Below are 26,218 nucleotides of genomic sequence, written 5' to 3'. Positions count from 1 at the left end.
ACACACACACACACACACACACACAATTATGTAGCTGAAGATGACCTTGGACTTCTGGATCTTCTGCTTCCGTCTGCCAATTATAGGGATTACAGGCGTCTCATGCCCAGCAAATGTGATTTTATCCTCTAGGAACCGAGTGCAGGAGAGAAATGTTTAAAATCACAAGATAGGAGGATTAAGCAATATAATAAATCAATGAGCAGAAAAGAACTATAGATAGTGGTATCCTGAGTGTTCGGAGATGTATGATATGATGAACGGGCTACAGAAACAGAAACCGGGAGCGTGTAAAATCTTATTGCTGTTGACTGAGGCCAACTTTTACTCTTGTTTCATCTAAGGCTCGCCTGGCGAAATCAGCCACACTGGTGACGCGATGAAGTTCCTCTGATCTGCAATGTCAATCTTTTCAGCAGAGAAGTCTCTATCTCTAACACACCTAGGTTTCCAACATGGGCAACTGCAGCCCACGTTTCCGGGCTAGCGGAAATACGAGCAATTGTTTGGAAAACCAGTGAATGAAGCCAAGAAAAGAAAAGCTAGGCGGGAAGAACGCAATCATTAATTCTGCGGAACCACCAGGCCCCAGGGAGCAGGGAAGAGGAAGGTCATTCGTGCCTACGCGGGCTCTGCCTTCACTTCGTACAGCAAGGCTGGCTCCGCCCTGCGCCTGCGTACTGGCGACTATTCGGCGCAGTGGCCCTGGAGAGGGAGGGAGTCGCACCTGCGCGTTAGCGTCCGCGGAGGGGAGGACGAGGAGCAGGGGAGGCTGGAGGGGGACGTGGCGCGCACGCGCGCCGCTCGGCAAGGCTGGGCAAGGGCGGAGGGGAGGGAGTGACGCTGAGGGCGGAGCTGTCCGCGTCGCCCGCGAGCTTTGCGGAGCTGGGCGGTGCCGAGGAGGAGGAGGAGGTGGAGGAGGCGGTGGCGGCTGGGGTCTGACGCGGCCCGGTTCGTGGGGGCCCGCTTGTTTATTTATTTATTTCTAGTGGGTGCCGCCGGCGTGTGCGCGCGCTCTCGCTGCTCGGCGGGGAGGGGGTGGGGGGAGGGCCGGCGCCCGGGGGGAGTTGGAGCCGGGGTCGAAACGCCGCGTGACTCGTAGGTGAGAACGCCGAGCCACCACCGCCGCCGCCGCTGCCGCCGCCGAGAAGCCCTTGTTCCCGCTGCGGGGAGGAGAGTCTGGTGCCTACAAGATGGCGGACGGGGAGCTGAACGTGGACAGCCTCATCACCCGCCTGCTGGAGGGTGAGTGCGGCGCCGGGTCTCCTCTCAGCCGGGCCGCGGGGCCCTTCCCGCTCGAGCCGAGCTCGGGGAGGAGGGCGGGCTGGTCGGGTGCCCCAGGAGGCCCAGAGCGCGGGCTGGCGGGCGGGCGGGGAGGCCGGGCTGAGGCCCGAGGCCCATCGACCGGTACAGCCTTCCGGAGAGGCGGCCGTGCTGTGCTTGGCCGCTGTGCTTGCCTCTGCTGACTGTTCCAGAGAAGGGGCGAGGATGCCTGCCTCTGGGCTTTGTGTGTCCGTGGAATGTGTATTTCTCAATTCTCTTTGTGCGTTGCCCTTGGCAGCCCCCGATTGTGGTTCCGGTAGTGAATTTTACAAAAAAAGTCCTTCCCAGTAAGACTCTCGGATCGTTTGCATTTTACTGGATGCTCTAGAAAGAATTAAGGAGAGGATACGATGACTAGCTTACCATTTATTCTCTGGCGTACAAAAAATAGTAAAAAAATCTTGGATCAGGTTAAAGACGTCCGTTGGAAATATGAATCGCCCGGATACATGTGCTGGTTTGGGGGGCTTACTTTTTTTTTTTTTTTTAAACATGTTTGAGCCGTGTTTAATTTCTTCCCAAACTTAGTAAATGTCTGTTGTAAAGAACCTCTTGGGCTTAAAAAGTATTTTACAAGTGTTCGCAGCATTTAAAGTTCCGGGTTCTTAGGCTTTTATTGATCAGTTTTGTGTTGGTGGGAACATAGGGAGAAAGGAGATGGAGAGGCCAGCGGTTACATGTATTAGTCCGTTGTGGGATACTATTCAAAGTTAAAGGCGGGCCTTGGTCAAAAGAAGCCTTTTACTCTAAAATTTGCGTCGTCACTAATTGTTTGGGGAGTGTGTAAAAAATGAATTGTCTTTTTGAGTGATTAAGAGTCCTCTTTGTCAGCCTCCTAATGAATGCGTGTGTTTACTACAGCGAAGCATTTTGTGTTTGTGTTTGGAATTTTACCAAAGAGCGAGGAGAGGGGTGACTTCTTCAGTTAAAGTATGAAGTATCTATTCTTTGTTTAAAAAGAAAAAAAAAGAAAACCTCTATATTTGCTCCAGATGTTAAAGCTTGCCAGCAGTCTTAAGGCTGAGAAAGGCAGAACTTTTACCAGGAACTCTTCTTATTTACCTTTTCCTTGAGTATCAAGTTATTCCTGGGAGGCCCCCTGGTGCTTGCTGAGCTCACTACTCGGGACTTCGTGGTCTTTAATTGATAGGAACATCTTGCTCGGTCTGTGAGAAATTTGTTTAAAAAAAAAAAAGTATGCTAGTAGTGCCTGGCTGGCTCTATTAGGGAAATATAGTTATCTTAGATTTTTATATCTTGTCACTCTTCGGAGAAGGGGGAATTTAAGCCCACCGCTGTTTTCATATAATTTAAAATTTAAATTGTTTGACTCGGATTTTACTAATATTTTTAATTTTTCATAAATACCTTATAGCAGATGCATGTATTTTAAATCGATCTAGAAGCCCTTAAATCAAATGTACTTCTGTATGGTTACAGATACTTAATCAAGTGTTTATTGATTGCACTGCCAGGCACCAGGAATCAAAAATAAGGCAGTTCTCACTCAAGGAGCTCATTATAAACAAGTGACTTTTCAGCGTTTGCTAGCTTTTCTGTTCTTCCTATGTTGAACGGACAATTTATCAGTAGTTTTGTTACACCCTCATTCCTTAATCCAGTTGAAGACTGTTTACAACTCCAGTCCCTCCCTCCCCAAATCTAAACCTGTTCAAATAATTTTCAAAGACTTGGATTTTCTAGTGAGTCATTTCAGTCCTTTAAAAACGTTTTTTGAGACAGGGTTTCTTTGTGTAGTTCTAGCTTTCCTGGAACTTGCTCTGTAGAACAGACTGCCTCAAACTCTGCCTCCCCCAGTACTGGGAATTACCGCATGTACCTCCTCTGCCGGGTGGTCTACCTTAGTTTTCAATGATGTTGCATTCTAATTTAACTCAAATTCAAGTGGTGCTATTCTGAAAAGTTGCCTAGTAGAACAGAATGACTTGGTTATATATATTGTGTGTGTCCTAAATGACAGTGAACATTAAAAGATACGTAATTATAGTTAAGATAAATTTCAGAAGACGATTATCATAGCAAGGTACTACAGTTAGTGGTCATTGTATTGAAGAATGTGAAGAGAACCCCCGTGCTGTGCTCTATGGACAAATATGATAACTATGACAGCCTTGGGAGATAGGTGTGTGAATTCAGTTTGTTCAGCCATTTCACAGTGCATATACACTTAAAACTTGTACCTAAAAAGATGCAGCATTGTCTGTCGATTAAAGATTGCTTTTGGCTGGGCAAAAAGATGTGGTTGGGTCTTTAAGCCCAGCACGCAGGAGGCAGAGGCAGGCAGATCTGAGCTCTAGGCCAGCAAGACAACACAACACCAACAAAAAAAAAAACCCTTGCTTTTATAAAACTGTTTTTGCATTAAGAGAAAAAAATTGATCAGGACCTAGCCTCATTAAAGTGTTTACTTTATGTTACAGTATATTCATTTAAACTAATGATTGCCAGTTGAATGCACACACTTTCAGAAACTACTTTTTTTTTTGTTTGTTTGATGTTAAGACATTTAAATAAAATTCTGGTGCATCGTTTGGACAGGGTGTGCTTCTCCAGTATTATTTTCTTGGTATAAGTTTTACAACTGAACAGAAACTTATATTGTTTTGTCACCTGTAGTGACCCTGCTACAATATTCTTGTGATTTCTCATAATTGATTGATTACTTAAGTTCAGATCAGAAGTGGGAGTCACCTGGGGGGGTCTTAGGCCACATTCCAAATGCCAAGTTTATTTTGGAAGAAGTCAAAAGGAGTAAGAAGTAGAATCCTGATGCTTTGGGAAAGAGAATCAAATGGTGCCCTTGGAGGCCAGAAGATACCCAAGAACTGGAATTATGATGTTGGGAGCCACCTTGTGGGTGCTGAAATTTGAACCCAGGTCTTCTGCAAGAACAGCCAGTGTAACTGCTGAGCCATTGCTCCAGCCCAAACCTTCCCTTTTAAAGACAGCTTTGAGATGCAATTCATGGACCACGTTTTGCCTGTTGCTGCTGCGTTAGTGAGTTTTAGTGTGTCTTGTCTTTTGCAGCTATCAACACAGTCAGAACGTTCTCTTCCTCCCTCCCCTCACACACACAAGCCCTGCCTCCCCCTAGTCTAGGCTGTAGAGGAGATTGTTAATCTGCCGTCTTTCTCCGTAGATTTGCCTGTTTATGTACATATTATGCAAATGGAAGTGTATATGATATGGTCTTTTGTGACTAACTTTCTTTTTCTCTTTTAGTTTTTGAGACAAGGCATTACTATGTAGCCTTAGCTGACCCCAAACTCACAGAGATGCTGCTGGGATAAAGGCTTTGTGACTCCTGGGCCTCCTTTAATGTTTTCAAGTTTCATCTATGTAGTAGTACTTCATTCCTTTTATGGCTGAATAATACTCCATTGTGTCTATGTGGTTGATAGCTATTTGAATTGTTTTCCCTTTTGACCTTTGTGGACAAGTCTGCTCTCAACTTCTGTTCAGTTGTTGAGTGGACTTAGGCTTTCAGCTCCCTAGGCTATGTTGCTTGGAATGGTATTGTTACATGGTAACTCTGTTTAGACTTTTGGGAAACTTGCAGCCTGTTTAAAGCTTCTTTACTGGTTACATTGCTTCAAGTTGAGACAGCAATTTAAAAGACAGGTTGAAGTGGGTGCCAGCTGCTCTGGCTGCCGCCTCTTTCACAGGGAAGGAACATCCTCATACTGTGTGTGGACATTAGAAGTAAGAGCAGGCTGGAGAGTAGATCATTGGAGGTAGACTCTCTTCTTTTGCATGTTCTGGGTGAGTGGTGAATCAAGCAACATAGATAGTGTGGTGTTCTTTTTTTTCAAACTAAGTCATAGATAGACCAATCCTTGTTAGTCCAGCAAGTAACAGAAACTGATTTGGGGGTGGGGGCGGCCCAGAGATGTTTTCTGTGAAGTTCCCAAATCATTGAAGTTTAGAGATATATTGGAATTACTATCTGAAGAGAACAGTAAGCCGACTCTAGTATGACTTTTGCTTTGTTGCCACCCTCAACCCCCTTTAAGTATTAAGGGACATTATGCTGAAGATGCTCTACCGCTGAGCTACTTCTCCAGCTCTTTTATTTTTTAACAAATTTTGCTAAGAGAGTAGCCATTCTGGCCTTGAGCTTGCCCTGTATCCCAAGCAGGCCTTGAACTTTGAGTCTTCTGACTTGGACTCCCAAGTAGCTAGGATTACAGGTGTGTGCCATTATACTCTTTGAGTTTATCATTTGACTTCCATTTTCAGTGGCCATAGTGGCAAATCCATACCAGTAGATAGAAATGTCAAGGTATTTTTATATGACTAAACTCGCATTGAGTATTTCTGAAAACAAAAATTTCAGAATTTTAGTGTCAGTAGGCAAGAAATGGTTTACGGGGGTATGTTTGGTAGGCTCTTGACTATCCTGGGTTTTTAGCTTTGTTAGGGTACAAATTTATAACCTCTGGCAATTATTTCTTTTGTAACTATAAATAACCATTTCAGAGCTTATTTTCTCTAGGAAAAAAATAGGATCCATGAAGGTTGGCAAGGGAAGTCAAGGTCACTAATCTTTCTATATATCACTTTATCCTGAAAACTGAGTTGCTATACTTCCAAAGTTGTTATTAGTAGGTAAAGTGTAATTTTTACAGCTGTTCTCTGAAGTCCATTCTATAACAAAATCTCCATTTTAATTAGTGAGATGGAAAAACTGAGACAGCCTTTATTTTACTATGGGAGGTACAAGATCAAAAATGGAGAAGCCCATTCTGATGTGAAAAGAGTTATAAACAGTGTTAGCCAAGGCTCCTGGTTTGGTGGAGGGTGATCTTCAATTCTTGGTAGGAACTTGTAATGTAAGAGGCACAGGTGTTGTCCTTTGTCCAGCTCTTCATGTAGCACAGTGGTTTATAAAGTATTTCTGACCTCCCCGAATCACTGGCCAGATACACTCTCAAATTTCCTTGCCCTGTATAAGGAAGGACAAGCATATGCATATGTTGTATGCATAGCAGAGACATGCTTTTAGTAGTTGGTTTCTGTTCAGACTGTAACAGGCAGGTTCTGACCCAGCTTATTTCACCATAAAGGAGTTTTAGTCCAAGAGCATTAAAATATCCCAGATTAACAGAAGCTACCACCAGAACACCTACAAAACACAACTTTTATGATTAATTTATTTGAAGCAATAGTCATTGTAATTTAGTATAAATTTGTGAAAAAATAATTTCATAAATTATTGAGAATGTTGTTATTCATTTGTGTAAACCTAAAGTCTTCACAAGAGACAGCTAAATTCTTAACCCTCTTTGTTTCACTGTGGTTGGTTATTGTATTTTGTTTGCTTGCTCTGTTCTCATGTAGCCTTGGATGGCTTGGAACTTACTGTGTGGACGAAGCTGGCCTGGAACTTGCAGGGATCTGCCTGCCTTTGCCTTTGCCTCCTGGAATCAGGTTCAATCTGTTTTGATTCATGGCCTTGATTGAAATATGTGAAGAAAACCTGTATTTGTATTAAATCTATGTGGGTATTTAAAAATTACATTTATTTTGAATGCATGCAGTGTGTTTGTATGTGTTTATAAAAGTCAGAGGACAGCATTTGGGAACTGATTCTTTGCCTCTACCATGTTGGATAGCTTTGCTTGTATCAGTATTTTTACAATGGTGTCTTTGCCAGCTATGGTGCCCATCTGTATTGCCCAACACTGGGAAGACCCTGGTCTCCACATTCCAGGCCAGCCAGGGTTTAGATGATCGTGAATACTTTCTGGAATCAACGGGGCTTTTTTTAAAAATGCAAATTGTAAATTTTTTTCTGCATTAACCTAGATCTATCTTGTATTGTAAATGTCTTATGTATGACTTGGTTGTGATGGACATTGGTCATTTGGAAAATAATTCACTGAATTATATACATCTAAACTTATCTAAATGTCAATAGATCTCATCAGAAGAGATCCTAAGACTGGGGTATTAGTGGAGACAAGGTTTCCAGTGTTTACTTCATCATTGCCTACAAGTACCATTTTGTTTGATTTGAGAGTATCTGTTAATTATGTAAGTCTGGTAACAATACTTTTTCAGTCATGTGTTTTCCTTTGAGACAATTACTGTGTTGTGTGTAGCACATGTATGTTTGGATACTTCGCATTTTCTTGTATAAACAATTAAAGATATAATTTCAGGAGCTGGACTTAATTGATATTCTTACTGCTTTTATCTCAATTTTCTTACTGAGTTGCATGGCAGTGAACACTCTAGATTCCTAGTAGTTTGATACCTCTGGTCAGGTGTCTGTCTAGAGTTTTAAGGACATTGCTTTTGTCCCCTTGATGTCAACACAATAGGAGTTCATACTTTGAACTGTATACTTCTTTATTCCAGAGTGATTATGTCCCAGTCCGTTTATCAATATCTTTCACTCTTTGTACTACACCAGCTGTTTTGTTTGCCAGTGCATATGGGGGAATTACTTACAGTGGGTCACACTCAGAAAATCACTAAAAGTTTTACTTTGGCTTTTGTTGCTAGTAGACTTTTGTGCTCAATATAGAAGAATTGCCTGTTTAGAATTTAGGAACTCTAGAGTAGCTGACATTAGTCAATGGTGGGGTGGTAGGAGGAGGGGTGTAAAGGAGATGGAAATACCTAAGATTTCGTGAGGCACACATATAAAGGGATAGAATTGGTTCTTTCTGTTTTCCTGCTGTCCTTTTGTTTTAGAGTAAATTGGAAAGTACAGATGACAGTGAAGGATAAACTCTACTGTGCATACAGGATGCATGAAGACACATCATAAATCCTCAGTTCAAAAGACAATCCTGTAGTGGAAAATTTTCACACATAAAAATTATGCTAAAATGGTGAAGTACAGTTTGGGTTTTTATAATCACTGGGATAGAATTCTTTTGGAGAGACTAACATTTTGCTTAAGATTCAAAGTTAGCCTTCTCAGTGTTGATCATCAAATTTGATTTGTGCTCATCTGCTAATGGTGGTCTGTAATGAGATTTTATGTATTTAATCTTGGAAAATGTCCTTTCACACAGTTAAGAGCTGCCAAATGTTAACAGTGGTCTAATAAGTATATGATTTTAATTGAGCATAATCATCTAAATGTCAATATATCTCATCAGAAGAGACCTTAAGACTGGGGTGAGGTGTTAGAGGAGACGATTAGAATACATTTATACAATTCTTTTGACTTTTTTTAAAAAAAAAATTTATTCATTATATATAAGTACAATGTAGATGTCTTCAGACGCACCAGAAGAGGGCATCAGATCTCATTACAGATGGTTGTGAGCCACCATGTGATTGCTGGGATTTGAACTCAGGACCTCTGGAAGAGCAGTCAGTGCTCTTAACCTCTGAGCCATCTCTCCAGCCTGACATTTGTCTTTTAACATATAGTGTTACATATTTTCACTGCTAGATGAAAGCTGCTTAGCTACACAGTAAATAGATTTTGATGTGAAAATTGCTTTTGCACCTAAGGTCTGAAGGAGGCTATATCTTGAATTGGGAAACAAGTTGCTGTAGATTGATGAGAATAAAGGTCTAACTCATTTTAACTTTTGCTAGCATGAGAAATGAAAATGCTATTGTCAGAATGATGTACACTATGTTTGCAAACTGTGGTGGGGGGTGCTCTTAAAGTTTTAAGTTGAACTTGTTAAGTAGCATTAAGTGCTGGGCAGTGAGGTCACACATCTATACTTCTAACTCAAGCACTCAGTCTGAGGTAGGGAGATCTTGAATTTGAAGTTAATGTAGATTACATATCAAGACCCTGTCTAAAACTGTTCTGTACTTAGTGAACATGCACTGCTCTTGCACAAGATCTATATTTGGTTCCCAGCACCCAACTTCCTGTAACTTCAATGCTAAGAGATGCCATACCTCTGGTCTCCATAGTGCCTGACTCATACACTCATACCTACACATAGACACATTTATTCACATAAACTAATTTTCATTCTAAAACTTTTATCAAGTTAAAATTACTGTCATAATCGAAAAACTAGCAATGATTAAGTTCATGAGGACAAATGAAGTTGGTTACTGATACTGCTGGTTTGATAACATGATAGGTTAAGGTATTTTTCTACAGAATAACAATCATAGACCCTTTACATTTTCACAAACTTTATAAATTGTCCCCGCGCGCCCCCCTCCTGTTTTATATTTACCACCATTGGGTGTAACTTTTATCAGGTTCTGCTGAGCTGTTTTTCTCAGCTTCTTTAAAAACATTCTTGCCTGTAGTCCCACACTGGCTATCCTAGCAGTCTCAGTTTGAACACTAGCTCAACAGCTTAGAGTGTACTAACAACTGCTAACTAGCCAGGGCTATGAACAAACACTCAAAAGTTAGCTCTTTAATTATTGATATTGTCCTCAATGTTCTTAATTGGCTGATTGTCTTTAAAATTATTATCTCAAGTTTTTTTTTAAAGATTATTCCAATCAAATGTAATTGACTTACCATTGGTAAAATAGCTTACTACACTTGACTGATACTTGAAAATTTCTTTTTCAATTCTGAGTTTGAGGCCAGCCAGGGCTACATGGTCTGACCCTGACTCAAAAAACAAAACTAAGCAACAAAATGAACAAATGAAGAATACCACAGCTATGCCTCTAGGGTAACAGCAAAAAGGATAATGGCCAAATCTGTTACCAAAACTACTAAAGCCCAAACAGAATGGCTTTTTTAAACAGCAAAAGAAAAAAGAAGTGCTTACCTAAAATTCCAAATCTAGTAAGACTATCTTTCACCAGTAAAGGAAGAAATAAAGGCAGGTTAGAGCTAAGAAGATTGGTTAGTTAAAGGGTCTAGAAAGATGGCTCAGTGGTTAAGAGAGGGGTAAAGTCCTAGCATCTACATAGCAGCTTGCAAACGTCCGTCCAAGACTCCAGACCCAGGGAATCTGAGCCTCTCTGGCATCTGTAGGAGGCATTTCACCAATGTGATACATATGTGCAGGCAAAACACACACTCATACACATACATGTTTGAAATAGAAAAGTAAGGAGGAGCCTGCCATGGTGGCACTGGCCTATTTTCAGAAGTGTTGTGGGAGGGGCAGGGATGGATGGGTTGGAGAGTGGGTGAGAGCACTTGTTCTTACAAAGCACCAGAAAAGTGGAAGCTGGAAGACAACTAATGGGAGTTCGAATGAATTGGGTTGATGTCCCCCACCTCAAGAAATGCAAAAGCAAAGAAAGAAGGAACGAAAGGACAGATAGGCTAGGCTGGAAACAAAAGCAGAGTGGTGAATCCTGACCTGACTTGTCAGGACCATAGTGAATGTAAATAAAAGAAAAATCTAATCAATACAGACCCGAAAATCCTGAGCAAATTTGTGTCACTGTAAAACCCATTAATGTGTGTTAATTATGATCTTAAACACTCAGCAAAAATGTTTTCATGTTGAGTCTGGCTATGTATAAAAGATAGCACACCATAAACTAATGGGGTGGTTTTAGGAGTCTAAATTCACTAATACTCAGAATGTCAGTTAAGGTAAGTCATGTTAATATAAAAGGGGAGAGTTAGTGGTTGTCTTGATTTAAAAGTATTTGGTAATTGAATACTTTTCCCAGCAGAAACTGCTAGTAAAGTAGAAACAAGCTTATCTTCAAGATAAGGAACATAAATATAGTTGTCAGACCTGACCTGAGTTGCTGGATGCCATTTCCTCCCATTCAAGAACACAGCGGAAGAAACTATAGCGCTTCTGGTCCTGGACGTTCTGGCCAATTCAACAAGGAAGAGAAAATCAACAAGGATTATATCTTGGTCACTGTTCCAGTGCTATGCTATGAAGAGACATCAATCATGACCAAGGCAACTCTTACAAAGGAAGCACTTAGTTTAGCTTTATAATCCTGATCCTCTGGCAGCAGCGGGGCGGGGTCAGGGGAGGAGGAAGAAACTCTGACTTGAGCTTTTCGGAAACTCAAAGCCCAACCCCTCCTACTCCGTGACACACCTACTCTAACAAAGGACTCACCTAATCCTTCTCACACAGTTTATCCAATGGTGACTAAGCATGCAAATCTATGAGTTAGTGGGGGGCAATCTCATTCAAACCATCACATTCCAGTCCCTGGCTTTCTTAGGCTTGTAGCCATATCATAATGCAAAGTACATTTAGTTGAACTTCAAAAGTCCCCATAGTCTTATCACAGTCTAGACATTGTTTAAAAGTCCAAGTCTTTTTTGAGACTCAAGACAATCTCTTAACTGTAACCCTGTGTAAAATCAAAAGGCAAATTACATACTTCTACAGAGGCGCAGAATATACGTCACCATTCCAAAAGGAAGGCAAGAGAGCATAGTGATGAAATATAGGACCACAGCAAGACTGAAACCGAGCAGGATAGGCTCCAAGTTCTGTATCTGTGTCTGATGTCAAAGCACTCCAGATCTCCAATTCCTTTCAATTTTGTTGACTGCAACACACTTCTCTCTCCTGGGCTACAATCTGATAGCAACTGTCCTTGGCAGGTATCCCATGACTCTGACATCTCCAAACATCTTGGGTTCTCCAATACAGTACAGGCTTCAATCACGCCTTCATATGGTCCATACTAGAAAGTCTTTGAAGTCTCCTCTGCTAATGACATTAATCTAAAACTCTTTAATTAGCCTCAGGCAGATGCTTAGGATGTGGGCAAAAGCAGCTACATTTTTTGCCCAGTTATCACAAGAATGGTCTCTGGGTCAGCTGATCATATTCTTCCCGTCTGAAAATACTTGAGATGGGCCTGCACAGTTCAAATTAGCTTTCAGCAGTACTCTTTCAAACCCCACCTACAGCATTCAACTGCTTTCCTAATATCCTCAAAGTCTACTTCTACCAACAAGCTGCATGATCAAGCTTGTCACTTCTGGTAACAACTTCTGTCTTAGTTATTCTTCTGTTGCTGTGAAAGAGACCCCATAACCAAGGCAACTTTCTGTTTTGTTTGTTTGTTTTTTTCACTAGACAGGTTTCTCTTTGCCTGTCTGTCCTGGGGCACGCACACGCACACTTTCCTATGCTAGCCTGGAACTCAGAGCTATTCACCTGCCTGTGGTCCCCAAGTGCTAGGATTAAAGGCATGTACTATCATGCCTGACTTTAAGGCAACTTTTATAAAAGAAAGCATTTAATTGTGGGCTTGTTCACAGTTTATTCCAAGACCATTATGGTAGGAAGCAGACAGGCATGGTGCTAGAGCTGAGATGTGGGGGTGGGCACAGTTGCCTGAGCAACTGAGTTTGGGCTTTTGGAACTTTGAAGCACATCCCTAGCAGCATGCCTACTCCAACGAGGCCACACTTCCTAATCCTTTCCTAAGAGTTCATCAACTGGGGACTAAGCATGCAAATAGGGGACATTCTCATTTAAACCGCCGTGGATTGGAAAAGAACTAAAACTTTATAACAAGTGATTGGCCTTAAAAATTCAAAGAAACTGTCAATTTATAATAATACACAAAGTCAGCATACAAAATTGATTCCATATATTGGGATATATATATTCCAGTGATATCATATAGTGGGAAAATAAAACATTTCCCAAATGTTTTCTCAAAGTTAGCTTGATGAAAAATACACAAGACTGGCACAGTAAATATTACAAAGGGAAAATAGACATTGTTGAGGAAAATAACCAGAGCTAGTAACATAACCTGCAAGTAAAAGCACATACACGATGCACACACAAGAAGTGAAATAAAAGAATGAATGGCAAATAAAAGGCAAGGAAAGGTCATGTGTTGGAAGATGTAAAATTAAGACATCAGTTCTACCAGACTTCTCAGTTCATTTCCCATAAACCCCACGAGTCCCACAAAATTGGGGTCAAACATAAACACAAGCCAATTTAAAAACTTTGGAAAACATAAATATCCAGATTACTCCAAGAACATTAAAAGTTCAGAATCGAAATGTTCCTAATCCCATATTGAGACTTTACAAAAAACAATGGTAGCGTGATGATATAAAAAAGAGACAGTACTAAGAGAATGGTTTTTGTTTTTACAAAGCTGCCAGTGCTGTCTAAGGGGAAAGGATCTTCTGTAACAAATGCTATAAATCAGTTGGTTTTGTGCTTGGGTAAGAATGAACTCTGGGCTGAAGAGATGGCTCAGCAATTAAGGACTCTTGCTGCTCTTCCCGAGGCCCTAAGTACCCATGTGATGGCTTACAACTGTCTGTAGCTCTAATTTCTGGGATCTAGCATCATCTTGTATCTTCCACTGGCACGGACATACATGCAGGCAAAACACCTATACATATAAAATAATCTTGTTTCTAACAATATACCAACTTAAGTTACTTAACCAAATGTCAAAAAATAATATTCTTAGAGAGGGTAGTGGTTTTTTGGTAAGATGCAAAAAGCACTAAGAAGTGAAGACAAGATTAAATTGTTTTAAAATTTATGTTCATTAAAGAACTTTTCATTGAAACAGTATTAAGCGAAGGGAAAAGGTCCATCAGGTTGTAAAGAATAAGCAAACAGAATATTTACATGACTAACTATAGGAAAAGGCACTGAAAACCTTAGTCATGGGGGAAATGCGCATTAATGTTTCATCGAACGCTGCTGTATATCCAGCAAAGCCATTACAATTTAAAATATGGATACTAGCTAGTGTTGGCAAGGTTACAGAGTAGCATGATGGCTTGATTATAAATTGATACAATGTAAAACTGTGCTGGCATCTCTTAAGTAAAAGTCAGCCTTCTCTGTGACTTTGCTAAGACATGTTCAAGAGAAATGTACTTGAAGTTATTGATAGCATTGATGGTGGCACCGAAGTGGTAAGAGTCCCTCAGTGGAGCACTACGGGACTGCACAGTTACCTGGGTAGCCTGTGTCAGAGAAAAGATTATGAACAAAAAAACAGGTTAGATTACCCTGAAGTGAAGGAATAGTGATCTTGGACATTGTTATTTAGGGCACAAAGGAATGAGCAACATCTCTCTCCTGAGCTAAGAAATGGTTTAATTGGTGTGTGGTGGTTAACCATTCGTAGAGTTATGCATTCAGGCTTAGTTATTTCTGTACACTAGTTGTGCTTTTGTTTAGTGATAATATAGTAGATGTTTGCTATATTGGGGTCTTATTTAGCATGGCCTTGTTCAGACTGAAGGATTTTACCAGGAAATTTTATATATAAAGTGGGTAAAGTACTGGTTGTGACAGGTTCTGAATTGTTCCTGTTGCTTTTTGTTTCCTACAGTTCTGTGAAACCTGGGTGTTATGATCCTAAATTACCAAATATTTTATTGTACAGTGAGATAACTTGGCCTTTCTGGGATACCAGAAGGGCCAAACGACAGATGATAAATAATAGTGTCTGAGCTTAATGCCATTTGCAGACTTGACTGTACCTTTATAATGTGATATGACCTTACATCTGGACCTGTAAGTCAGACACGGGAGTCCTGTGAGTCTGTGGGCTGATCTAGTTGCTCATGTAACAGGAACAGCTGATTTCTCAATTTTATGCCACCTCTACCCCTCCAAGACGACTGGGAAATGTAACGTGCTCTTATACCTGAGAGGTCTTCAGGGCATCATTCTGAACTGAAAGAATTGAGTTGTTCTTAGTACTACCTTGGTTTTCTAACATTTGGTCAATTCAGTTTTGAGATTTGATCGCTTGCTAAAGGCCCTTGGAACCTTTAGTTTGTGCTAGATTTCATCAGTCCCTAAGATCTGCTTCAGTCGGAAATGCACCTTTATGTGCTACTAGGTGAGGAGAAAAATTATTAATCCTGAGAATCTGTTGGTTAGGAACACAACTTCAGCTACTATCAATTGCAAATTGGTTTTGTTTGATAAAATTTTTAGTTTTGTAGATTACCATGACTAAGTTAATCCATTTTAAACTGTGTAAATATGTTAATAAAAGTCATAGAATTATTTGCAGGTTTAAAAATTAAACCTATAGCTGGGGTAATGGCTCTGCAGGTGAGAGTTCTTTGACCAAACATGAATGAAGAGAACTCCCAGCACCAGTGTTAAAAGCCAGGGGTAGCGGCCTGCGCCTTATCCCCATCCTGTGGAAGATGGCTATCACCTAACTCCATGTTCAGTGAGGGAGCCTGGGAATAGGACAGAGGGTGTTAATGCAGACGGTCCAGTGCCCTTTTCTGTGTTCTGCTCAACTCACAGATGAGCCTGTAATAAATGAACACATTTAATTTATAGAGAACAGAAAAGGGTGTCCACTTACACCTGACATTTTAAACGACCCACACTCATCTTCTGACTTCATTGTAATTGCCATTAACTTTCAACTAATTTTGTTCATAAAGTATAAAGTATAAATTGTGAGCCTCGTTGATGTTTTTTAGGGTCTCATATTGTTCAGGCTGACTTTGAATTTAGAGTCCTTTCATCTCAGGCATATGCCATTCTGCCAACTTTAAATGCTTTTGTGAGAACCAAAAGTGCTTCTGTTGGCTCCATTGCTGCTATCTTTAACAGCTAATACAGAGTGGGCTTCCAAGTGCTTGCTGAATTGATGACTTCTGAACAATCATTTTTAGTTCTGCATTTACTTGGCCAGAGATCTTTAATCTTTCATGGTGCATACTTTTCTCACTTAAACTAAAAGTTTTTCTAATTTAAAACTAATGCCAAACCAACTATGGTGGCACACACCCTAAGTCCTAGCACTTGGGAGACAGAGGCAAGTGGATCTCTGAGCTTAAGGTCAGCCAGAGCTATACAGTGAAGCAGTAAAATAAATAAATACAAGCAAACAAAATCCAAATGCCAAAACCAGGTGTAGTGGTAGATGCCTGTAATCCCAGCTCTTGGAGGGTAGAAGTAAGAGCATCAGGAGTTCAAGGCCATCCTCTGTTACTTAGTGAGTTCAGATTCAGCCCAGTCTATATTAGATCGTGTCTTCAGCAAACAAGAGAGTGAGTGTTTGTGTGCGTGTGCGTGTGTTCTGTCTGTCTGTCTGTCCTTTCTTGCTTGAACATACTCAATCAAGGACATGTGTATGCATGTGTGAGGACAGGAAACAGCCTCTTACAGTATCATTCCTTACTTACCTCCACTTTAATTTTGTCTTTTGAGACAGTCTCTCACTGGCCTGGAATTCACCCTTGAATTCAAAGGAATCAGCAAAACTACTCTTTTAAAAATATAAACCCAACACAGCTTTACATGAATGCTCAGATTACAGTGTTAAAAACTTGGATTTTTCCAAGCAAGTTGGGCTGGCTGGCCAGGGAGAGCCCCAGGGGTCTACTTCCTAGTTCTGCCTTCCTGGTGCTGGGATTACTTCACCCTGCTTTTTAACATGGGTTCTGGGGATTTAAATTAGATCCTTATGCTTTTAAGATAGTCTTATTAGCTGGTATATTTGCCAACATACATTTTAAATAACCCACACTCGTCTTAATTGTAGTTGCCGTTAAGTTTCAATGTATGTACAATGTTGCATCCTTCTATCTCTTTCTTGCTATTTTGAAGTTAAAATAGTCACAGAATATACAATTTTAATGTATGAGTGACTGATTTGACTTTGGTTTTGAGACAGGGTTTTTCTGTATACTTTTGGAGTTCATTCTGTAGACCAGGCTGGCCTCAAACTCATAGACTAGAGACCCACCTGCCTCTGTCTCCTGAGTGGTGGGATTAAGGGTGTTTGCCACCACTGCCCAGCCTGACTTTTTAAGCCTGTTTGAATCTGACAAAGGAATCATAGCAGTTATTAGCAAGAGGGAAGAGAGGGGGAGGAGGGAACAGGGGTGGCATGTTTTAGTGTTTATTTTAATCAGCAACTAGAAGTGTTGTTGGTAAGCCTTGGTGCTGCTGATACTTGACAGAACTGTTTGAAGCTGGGTCACCTCACCCACCCCCTTTTCTTCATGGCTACTGGTTCCCTAGTGATGCTGCTCTGCTTCTTGCTAGGTATAAGGCTTGATTTAATGGGAGGCTAGGCCTTCAGAGATGCTAGCCTTGAAGTTCATTAAGTATCTTGGTCTACTGGCTCACGCTGGCCACTGGAGAACAATGAAGAGTACATTTACTTGGTGAAGATTTGAGGAGTATCCTAGGAAACCAGCAACACTGGGAATTAAATACCACAGTTCACAAAATAAACTCACTGTTAGCCATACAACCCAGTCCATGTGTGGTTTTTGGTTTGGGTTTTGGGTTTTTTGTTTTTTGTTTGTTTGTTTTTGTCTTCAAAATACAGATGTAGCTCTTTTTAAGCATCTTTATTTTATGGATAATTTTGCAAAACTGATGAACTTCCTCATTGTTTTATCAGTACGAGGATGTCGTCCGGGAAAAATTGTGCAGATGACTGAAGCAGAAGTCCGAGGACTGTGTATCAAGTCTCGTGAAATCTTTCTTAGCCAGCCTATTCTTTTGGAATTGGAAGCGCCACTGAAGATTTGTGGTATGTAATGGGTAAAGTTAAAAATGAGTTTTCTAAAGCACATTTTCTCCTATATGTATATTGAGGGTGAATTAGAGAAAATGTCTAAATTTGATAGGTTTATTAAATTAGAATCCATTGGAATTCATAATAATGACAGGTTAGAAGCAACAGAAATATTTGGTACATTACAGAAGGTCAAAGGTTGCTATTTGTAAAGTATAAAGTGGCCCAGGAGATAAAGAGAAGAGTGTTAAGAGACATGAGTAGATCCTAGGAGATTGCTAAAATCAGTGGAATGTAATTTAAAGCACATCCCTAACTCACCAGATTATAAACAGGAAGTGCCAGAGATTGCTGTTTAGTGCCTTTAAGTGTGTGAGGAAATTGCATGCTAGAATGCTGCTTAGAAAGAACAGTTAATAGGGCCAGGCAGTGGTGGCCACGCCTTCAATCCCAGTGCTCCAGAGGCAGAGGCAGGCAGATCTCTGAGTAAGGCCAGCCTGGACTACAGATGGAGTTCTAGGATAGCAAGGACTACACAGAGAAACTGTCTGGACAAACAGTTTCTATGGTTTCTATGGTCATCTAGCTTGTGATTTTTCAAGATACTACTTACAATCTGGATTTGTTCTTTTAAGTCTTTTTAAAGGAAATTAATAAATTAAAAAGCATTTTTCTTTTTTTTTTTTTTTTTTTTTTTTTTTTTTTTTTTCGGAGCTGGGGTTCTTTTTTTTTTCAGGGGCCTATGCTTCCAGGCAAGCTCTACCACTGAGCTAAATCCCCAACCCCGCAGCATTTTTCTATGGTTCATATATAACAGGAAATTGTGTAAATACTACAGCATGCTGGTTTTTCCTTTGGTAATGCAGGTATTCTTTGTAATGGTTACAGTGTTTCTGAAGATACTTCTGTGCACTTAGGATAGCTTTTGCCAAATGCAAAAATGCTTGTTTCTAAGCTTGTTTCTACCTTGAGCCCAGGTAACTTGAAGATGTTTGGGGTATTTTCTTTAAACTGCTCAGAAGTGTTTGTTTGCTAATGGGGTGTTTACTATCCTTCCCCAGGCTACTGCCCTTTCCCTACCAGGGTTCCACTGAGCTTAGAATCATACTGTGAGGGCAAAGGCCCTGGGGCCTGGGGCCTTGGGGCCCTGGCACCTGGTTTGGAGGAGGACCTTGTCCCTCCCTGGAGGTTGCTGGTCTGTTGTTAGGAACAAGATTGGAAGGGACTCATTCTATCAACACTCAGAGCTTCATATTGTCCCCCAGCTGTGGTTGCAGGGTAGTAGAGGCTATGAGTATCTCCTAAGCTCAGCACATCAGGCTTCTAGGGTAGTCAGAGAAGCAGGTCTGGGTGAGGTAACAGGGTTTGGGAAAATCATAGGGGAGTGCAGTAAGGTTAGCATTATGTAGGTTGAATCTCAGGAGAATGGGTGACCATGTTCTCCTTGGACAGGGACTGCTTGTGGAAGGGCTCCCTTGAGTCCAGACTGAGAGTTACCCAAGTGGTTGCCCACTTGTCCCAACTTGGAGGGCCTCGTTCCAGGGGCTATTCATTGTGGTTAGATTAGGGTACTACAGATTTAGTGTACGTCTTTTGTTCTTTGTATTCTCTTTCTCTGTGAGGTTTATCAAATCCTGTGGTGCCTTGTACAGCATCCATCAAATGCATAGTAGCAAAGTACATGTTGATTAGTCAGCGTAAAGTATCACTCTTAAGGCAAAAGCAGTAGTTTGAGACTTTGTAGAAATGTTGAGTGTCTTCTAAAGTAATAACAGCAAGTTGAAAATATAGTAAGCAGAAGAGTACATTTAGAACACCATGGCTGAACATCGTCACTTGACAGGTCACACTGTGGACTACCAGTAGTTTACGTCATGAACACTTGTGTGGTGGGGAGCTACAGCTCCTGCTGCCACTCAGCGTCTCCCAAGGATTGGAGCACATCTCACCAGCCTGGAGAGTCGGTAGAGCTGCAGTGATCGTCCGGATCTCATACTAGTACCCCTTCAGTGTCACTTAATATAGCAATAATTGAGCTAATAGAAGGTACAACAAGTATGACCTGAGTTTAGCTAACAGCTAGTCAGAGTCACTGTGCCAGTTATCTATTATTTCATAAGAAATTGCCTGAAATTTGTGTGGAGTACAACAGTATTAGTTTATCATCCCAGTCTCTATAGGGTAGGGAGTCAAACACAGCTTTGCTAGATCTTCAGGTTCTAAGTCATAGAAGCTGCATAAAATTACAGTCAATTTTTCTAACCTGACTTCTTTTGCTTTTAGGAGATATTCATGGACAGTATACAGACTTACTGAGATTATTTGAATATGGAGGTTTTCCACCAGAAGCCAACTATCTTTTCTTAGGAGATTATGTGGACAGAGGAAAGCAGTCTTTGGAAACCATCTGTTTGCTATTGGCTTACAAAATCAAATACCCGGAGAACTTCTTTCTTCCAAGAGGAAACCATGAGTGTGCTAGCATCAACCGCATTTATGGATTCTATGATGAGTGTAAGTGGTGGGATTTGAAACACTGGAGAGGAGCTTCATGTGCTTATACAGTTCAGAGGAAGTTCTTTGATTTAGGGAAACTGGATTTTTTTTTAAAAATAGGCTCTCAGACAAAGACCCAGAAAGAGAGCCAAAAGCTAGGAAACACATGGACTTGCTCTCTTGGGATCTCCTTGGTCATGTTTCAGGCTGGCTGCAGCTTAGTTGGCTGAAGGAAGTCCTCTTTTAGTTAGTTATCTGGTAAAATATCCAAGTGAAACAAACACAGGTCACTACAGACAGTGGTCTTTTTTTCTGCTATTTGATAAGGGTTGCTGTGTGTGTGTGTGTGTGTGTGTGTGTGTGTGTGTGTGTGTGTGTGTGTGTGTGTGTGTGTGTGTGCGCGTGTGCATGTGTGCATCATGACACACATTTGGAGATCAGAGGACAGCTTGTAATTGGTCCTCTCCTTGTACCTAAAAGTTGGAAGTGTAGAGAAATGGCTCAGCAGTTAGGAGCTCTTGGGCTTGGTTCCCAGCACCTGCATCAGGAGACTTACAGCTGCCTTTAGCTCCCTCCAGTTCAGGGGATCCCATTCTCTTTATGGCCTGGACATCACTTCATGCATATGGTTAATACACAGAGGCAAGCAGGTACACATACATACATACATACATACATACATACATACATACATACATACATACATGTAGAATGTCATTTTTTTTTTTTTAAGATTTATTCATTTATTATATATAAGTACACTGTAGCTGTCTTCAGACACACCAGAAGAGGGCATCGGGTCTCTTTACAGATGGTTGTGAGCCACCATGTGGTTGCTGGGAATTGAACTCAGGACCTCTGGAAGAGTAGTCGGGTGCTCTTAACTGCGGAGCCATCTCTCCAGTCCGTCATTATTTCTTTTAATCTATTTATATACCTAGAGAGGCTACTGAGTCCGTTGTTATACAGTGTTCTTGTTTTTTAATGAGTCTGATTCTTCCCATTGTCATTACCCTACATTTGGATTTGATTTTTCAGTTAAATTAAATATGGTAGTAGGTATATTTGGTCACTTACAGTTGAGCCATTTCTAGTAGTTTTCTGATTAAATTTATTTCTGATTGCTAAATTATCCATTGGAATCTACTTTTTCCTGTTTTTTTTTTTCTTTCTTAAATATGGTAGCCTTCATCAAACTCATAGCTCAGTTCCTGTGCTGATATAACATGTTTGTGAATGTGTTGTATATGCTAGTCACTTGTAACATTGGAATGTAGAAATATTCAAGGCAAGTTACTAAAAAGACATCCAGAATTTATGTTATAATAGTAATCATTCTGTATTAGAGTTTTATATTACATTTTTGTTAATTAAGTCAGACGTGCAGAAGAAGTAAGTTGAAGTGCATCAGAGTGAAATCTATCGTTCTATGAGGTGTATTGGTATGTTCTTAGATGATAAAGTGAGGCATGAATGCCCTTATGGGTAGAAAGGACATCACCTGGAACAATGTGTGGGAAAACTGCTTGTAAACAAAGTCTATAAATTATACTTACTCATTACTTGGACATGAAACAGGAAATTAATAGTTGTGACTTTCATCCTTTCTTTGGCTTGGTAGTTGAACTTAATGCCAAATCAGGAAAATCAGGTAACTCTTAGTGGAAGCTGTCTTTGTTATAGCTGGGCTATGGGAAAATTATAGCCTTGTGCTTTTCACTTGCTGTAGTGGCAAGGTGTAATTTGCTCTAAAGTGAGTACCACTTAGGCACTTGGAAGTGTTTCTTTGCTGGCAGTAGGTTTATACGTCGTTACTCAGTGCATTAAGTTAACATGGACCAGCTCCAGAGGTACCATTTCACCTGTGTCTACTTACTTGGCTAGGAAATGTACTGAATGGAGAGAGATTAGCTAATACTTTATAGATGATTTCAGAAATATTGTACTATAGTGATTTTTATAAGATAAAGTTGTTTGATGAATGTGTTTCATAGAATAGTACAGTCTTTGAAGTCTTTGGCAACTCTACAGAAGATGTTGAATGTTTTATTCTTTTAGAACTATATAAGCAAAAATAAATTATGTGTGGTACAACCTGAATGCTGACAAGTACTCAGACATGAGCTACATCTCAGTGCATGAAACTAACATAGCTCACTTGCTTACAGAAAACAGGGTGAAGTAATCAAGCACAGAGAAGAAAATTCAAGTATCATATTCTGGCTTTCAGTTAACTAATGAGAACAATTATTGATTCGTTAATTCTCTGTTTTCCTTTTTTTATAGGCAAACGAAGATTTAATATTAAATTGTGGAAGACATTCACTGATTGTTTTAATTGTCTGCCTATAGCTGCTATTGTTGATGAGAAAATCTTCTGCTGTCATGGAGGTAGAGTAATAAGTTTGCTCTTTAGAAGAGAACTGTAGCACAGTGCTGTGGGGAAGCTGAGTGTGGCTGAGGTGTACAGCCATTAGAAGCCAGCTTGCCATAGCAGACTCCAGATTGCTTAGGAGCCCTACCCGTCTCAAGATAATAAATCCAGCACTGGTCCTTATAAAGAATTCCTCATATAAAGATGTTAATGTAAGAGTGGTCCATACACACTAATCCCAGGATTCAGAGACTGAGGCAAAAGGATCTCAAGGCCATCCTGGGCCATAGATTCTATCTCAAAATAGAAAAGGAAAAGAAAGAAGATAACTATATGGTGTATGGAGTATTTTCACTTTGCCTCAGTCTAGGCTTAACCAGCTGGTCAGATCATTTCCTGTGGTGCTAGACTCTAGCTCATGCCTCAGATTTTAGTAAAAGGCACAAAGCCATCATTCAAAATGAGAGGCTAGGGGTTGGGGATTTAGCTCAGTGGTATAGCGCTTGCCTAGCAAGCACAAGGCCCTGGGTTTGGTCCCCAGCTCGGGGGGCGGAAAAAAAAATGAGAGGCTAATTACATTTTGGTCTGTATTAAAATACCCTTTATCAAACTCTAAACAACATAATTCATAGGACTTCTAAGTTTTGTGCACTACGTCAACATGCTAGGAAGTGAGGGCATTAGAATATAGAGATTAGAATTCAGGCCAAAAAGGTTAAGCTTTCCACCTTAGCACCCAGCTTTACTTCAGTGTGTTTCAGTGTCTCTCACAAGGAACTCCGTTTCTGATTTATGCTCTGAGGAGTGTCAATGGCTATGACTATGACTGGGGGACTTTGTTTATGAAGTGTAGTCATCATAAACAATTTGTTCTACTTCCGATGAAGGTTTTTTGTAAGTTCATATACATGAGAATTCACCGGAGAATATGCAATAAACATTTCTATGATGTTGTGCGCATGCACACATACATGCACGAAAAGTTTTTCAAAAGTTAGGAAAGATTATGATAAAGCCCTGTGACCTAAATTCAGTCCTTAATGAGTGATCGTCAGGCCAGTGAGGTCATCCTTAGAACAAGGTAGAGACAAAGCAAATATACCTTTACTCTCAGCACCCAGGACACAGGCCGGTGGAGTTCTGAGTTCAAGGCTGTCCTGGTCTATGTACCAAAGGCCATGCCAGCCAGGGTTTCACAGTGAGAATCTGTCTCACCACCCACACATACATGTGCACACACTCGCACACACTGTGGAACAACTTAATAACTATTAGGTTTTCATATAGGGAAGAAATTTAATGAAATACAGGAAAAATTGTTTCTTGGTACCATACATAGTAATGCTGAAAGGATGGGTGGCGAGGCCTGAGATGTGAGCAGTTTATTCTGACAGCACGATTCACTCTCTCTTAGTTGAAATAATGTTGTTCCCCTTAGATACTAAACCTTGAAGGAACGATATAGCTCTTGGGCATTGGCTATGGCAGTTTGGAGTGTATGTAGTTAGTTCATTCCTTGTGGTACTTGAGCTGCCTGCTAGAGAAACAATACCTTACATTTATGTTCTACTTTAAAGATAGATTCTTGTGCTTTTTTTTGTTTATCTTTCTGATAAGTAGTTTAGTGCACATTTGTGCAAATAATGAGCATGCTGAGGTGGGCATGGGGAGAGGTTCTTAGGGGACCAAGAGAGGGGCTTTAACTTGACAGTAAGAATACTTGGAGGTTTGGTGGTCATGAAGGCACAAAAGCAGTAGGAAAGGTGCAGCTAAGCCTTCTCAAGAAGGATGAGGGCAACTGAAAGAAAAGAGTAGAGTTTCTCCTTGGAGTCTCTTGAAGGATAATGAAATAATCCCTTGGTAGAAAAATAGAAAAGATAACATAAGTATAATATTCTGCTAGATATCAAGTCTTTCTCTGTTTATGTTTAGGACTGTCACCAGACCTACAGTCTATGGAACAGATTCGGAGAATTATGAGACCCACTGACGTACCTGATACAGGTTTGCATATGCAGAAGTTTAATTAATTGCTTTATGTAAAATGTCGATGTGCTTAAACCTAATTATATTTAGTGAAAGTCATTCAGAAACCTAGTATCATCCCTAAAAACAGTTAACAAAGTGATCAGAGCAATCTTGAAAGAAAAAAAATAAAGGAAAGTAGTAGCCTTGCCAGTTTAAATTATTTAAAGGCATTAATGTGTCCATGGCTTCATGGTAAATAAGTACAGTAGCACACTAGGCTGGTGCTCAGTGTAGTGTAGTGTAAGAAACGGACAAGCCGGCTGTGTGGGGAACGATAGCCAGGAATTAAATAAACAAGGCTTCCACGTATTATACTTGAGTGTGCTCACATGTTTCCTGTATGTAGAAATCAGAAAGTACTACCCTAGGAAGCCAGGAGAGGTTGTACTTGTGTGGCTGCTTTTAATAAAAGAATGGTTTAGGGACCAGTGATGATCATCAAGGTATAAGAAGGCAGGAGAAATGTGCTATAAATGTGTGCTGTGTTCTGTGCTTTCTTCTATGTCATTTTTTTTTTTTTCTGTTTTCTAAAGGTTTGCTTTGTGATTTACTGTGCTCCGACCCAGATAAGGATGTACAAGGCTGGGGAGAAAATGATCGTGGTGTTTCTTTTACTTTTGGAGCTGATGTAGTCAGTAAATTTCTGAATCGTCATGATTTGGACTTGATTTGTCGAGCCCATCAGGTATACAGTATATTTTATTGTTAATTTCACACATTTTCACTGATTGGTAGGTAGATAATTTACCTTGATGTCTTTCAGTTACTGTAACACTTGACCAAGGCAACTTAGAAAAAATTTAATTTTGAACTCACAGATTCAGAGGGCTAGAGTCTTTGACTGTCAACTGTGGCATGGAGGGAGGTGGCAGTCAGGTAGGCACAGCTCTGGAGCAGTGGCTGAGAACTTCCATCTTGAGGCAACTGCCTTGAGGCAGAGAGAGAACTGACAGTGGCTTGGGCTTTTAAAACCTCAGAATCCCCAGGGATATCTAATACTCTAACAGTTTCACCTTCTGAGGAACAAGCATTCAAACAGATGAACTGATGCCTAGGGAAGGTAGTCAGGGAAGGGGGCTGGAGCGTTGACTCAGTGATTTAATAGCACTGGCTTTTCTTCCAGAGGACCTGGGTTTGATTCTCAGCACCCTGTGCCAGCTCAAAACGTATGAAACTCCAGTCCCAGGAGGTCAGACGCCTTCTAGCCCCCAACAGCACCAGGCATACAAGCAATGCACACACACTTGCAGCAAACTCCCATCCACACATAAGATAATTGATTACACACTTAAAAGGTACTAAGATTTATATGGGAATAGAGTAGACGAGGAGGCCAGACTCTAGATCCCACAAGTCAGTGACCAGGCAGGCAGTGTTAGCTAAGCCAGCTCGATCTGCATGATTGTTTCAAAAGAGAACATTCTATAGTACAGTGAGCTAACTGCAGCCCTAACGGTGCTTTACTGAAGTTTCCAGAGGTGGTCTGTTCTCTGTGCGGCCTCTTCGTAATGTGGTAATACTCTGATGCATCCAGATGTGTCAGAATTGCTTTTTGACAAAAAGAAACAGGGATATGAG

General features: G+C 40.6%; 1 protein-coding gene across 2 annotated transcripts in view; it reads left to right on the top strand.

Annotated features, from left to right (window-relative positions):
• The first annotated feature begins 844 nt into the window (after positions 1-844).
• Ppp1cb (protein phosphatase 1 catalytic subunit beta) overlaps positions 845-26,218 on the top strand; it is a 32,376-nt gene continuing 7,002 nt past the window's right edge. The window contains exons 1-7 of one of the 2 annotated variants that reach the window (XM_032908963.1): positions 845-951; positions 1,103-1,245; positions 17,626-17,757; positions 20,026-20,256; positions 22,525-22,629; positions 24,545-24,616; positions 25,174-25,325. In XM_032908963.1, the coding sequence (XP_032764854.1) occupies positions 1,194-1,245; positions 17,626-17,757; positions 20,026-20,256; positions 22,525-22,629; positions 24,545-24,616; positions 25,174-25,325 (744 nt within the window). In that variant the 5' untranslated portion in view covers positions 845-951; positions 1,103-1,193. Of the gene's footprint in view, positions 1,246-17,625; positions 17,758-20,025; positions 20,257-22,524; positions 22,630-24,544; positions 24,617-25,173; positions 25,326-26,218 lie in introns of both variants that reach the window. The other variant, XM_032908962.1, reaches the window with a different exon arrangement.

The sequence above is a fragment of the Rattus rattus genome, chromosome 7 (assembly GCF_011064425.1).
Source record: "Rattus rattus isolate New Zealand chromosome 7, Rrattus_CSIRO_v1, whole genome shotgun sequence".
Taxonomy (NCBI): Eukaryota; Metazoa; Chordata; class Mammalia; order Rodentia; family Muridae; genus Rattus; species Rattus rattus.
This window is presented reverse-complemented; position numbering and strand designations above follow the sequence as displayed.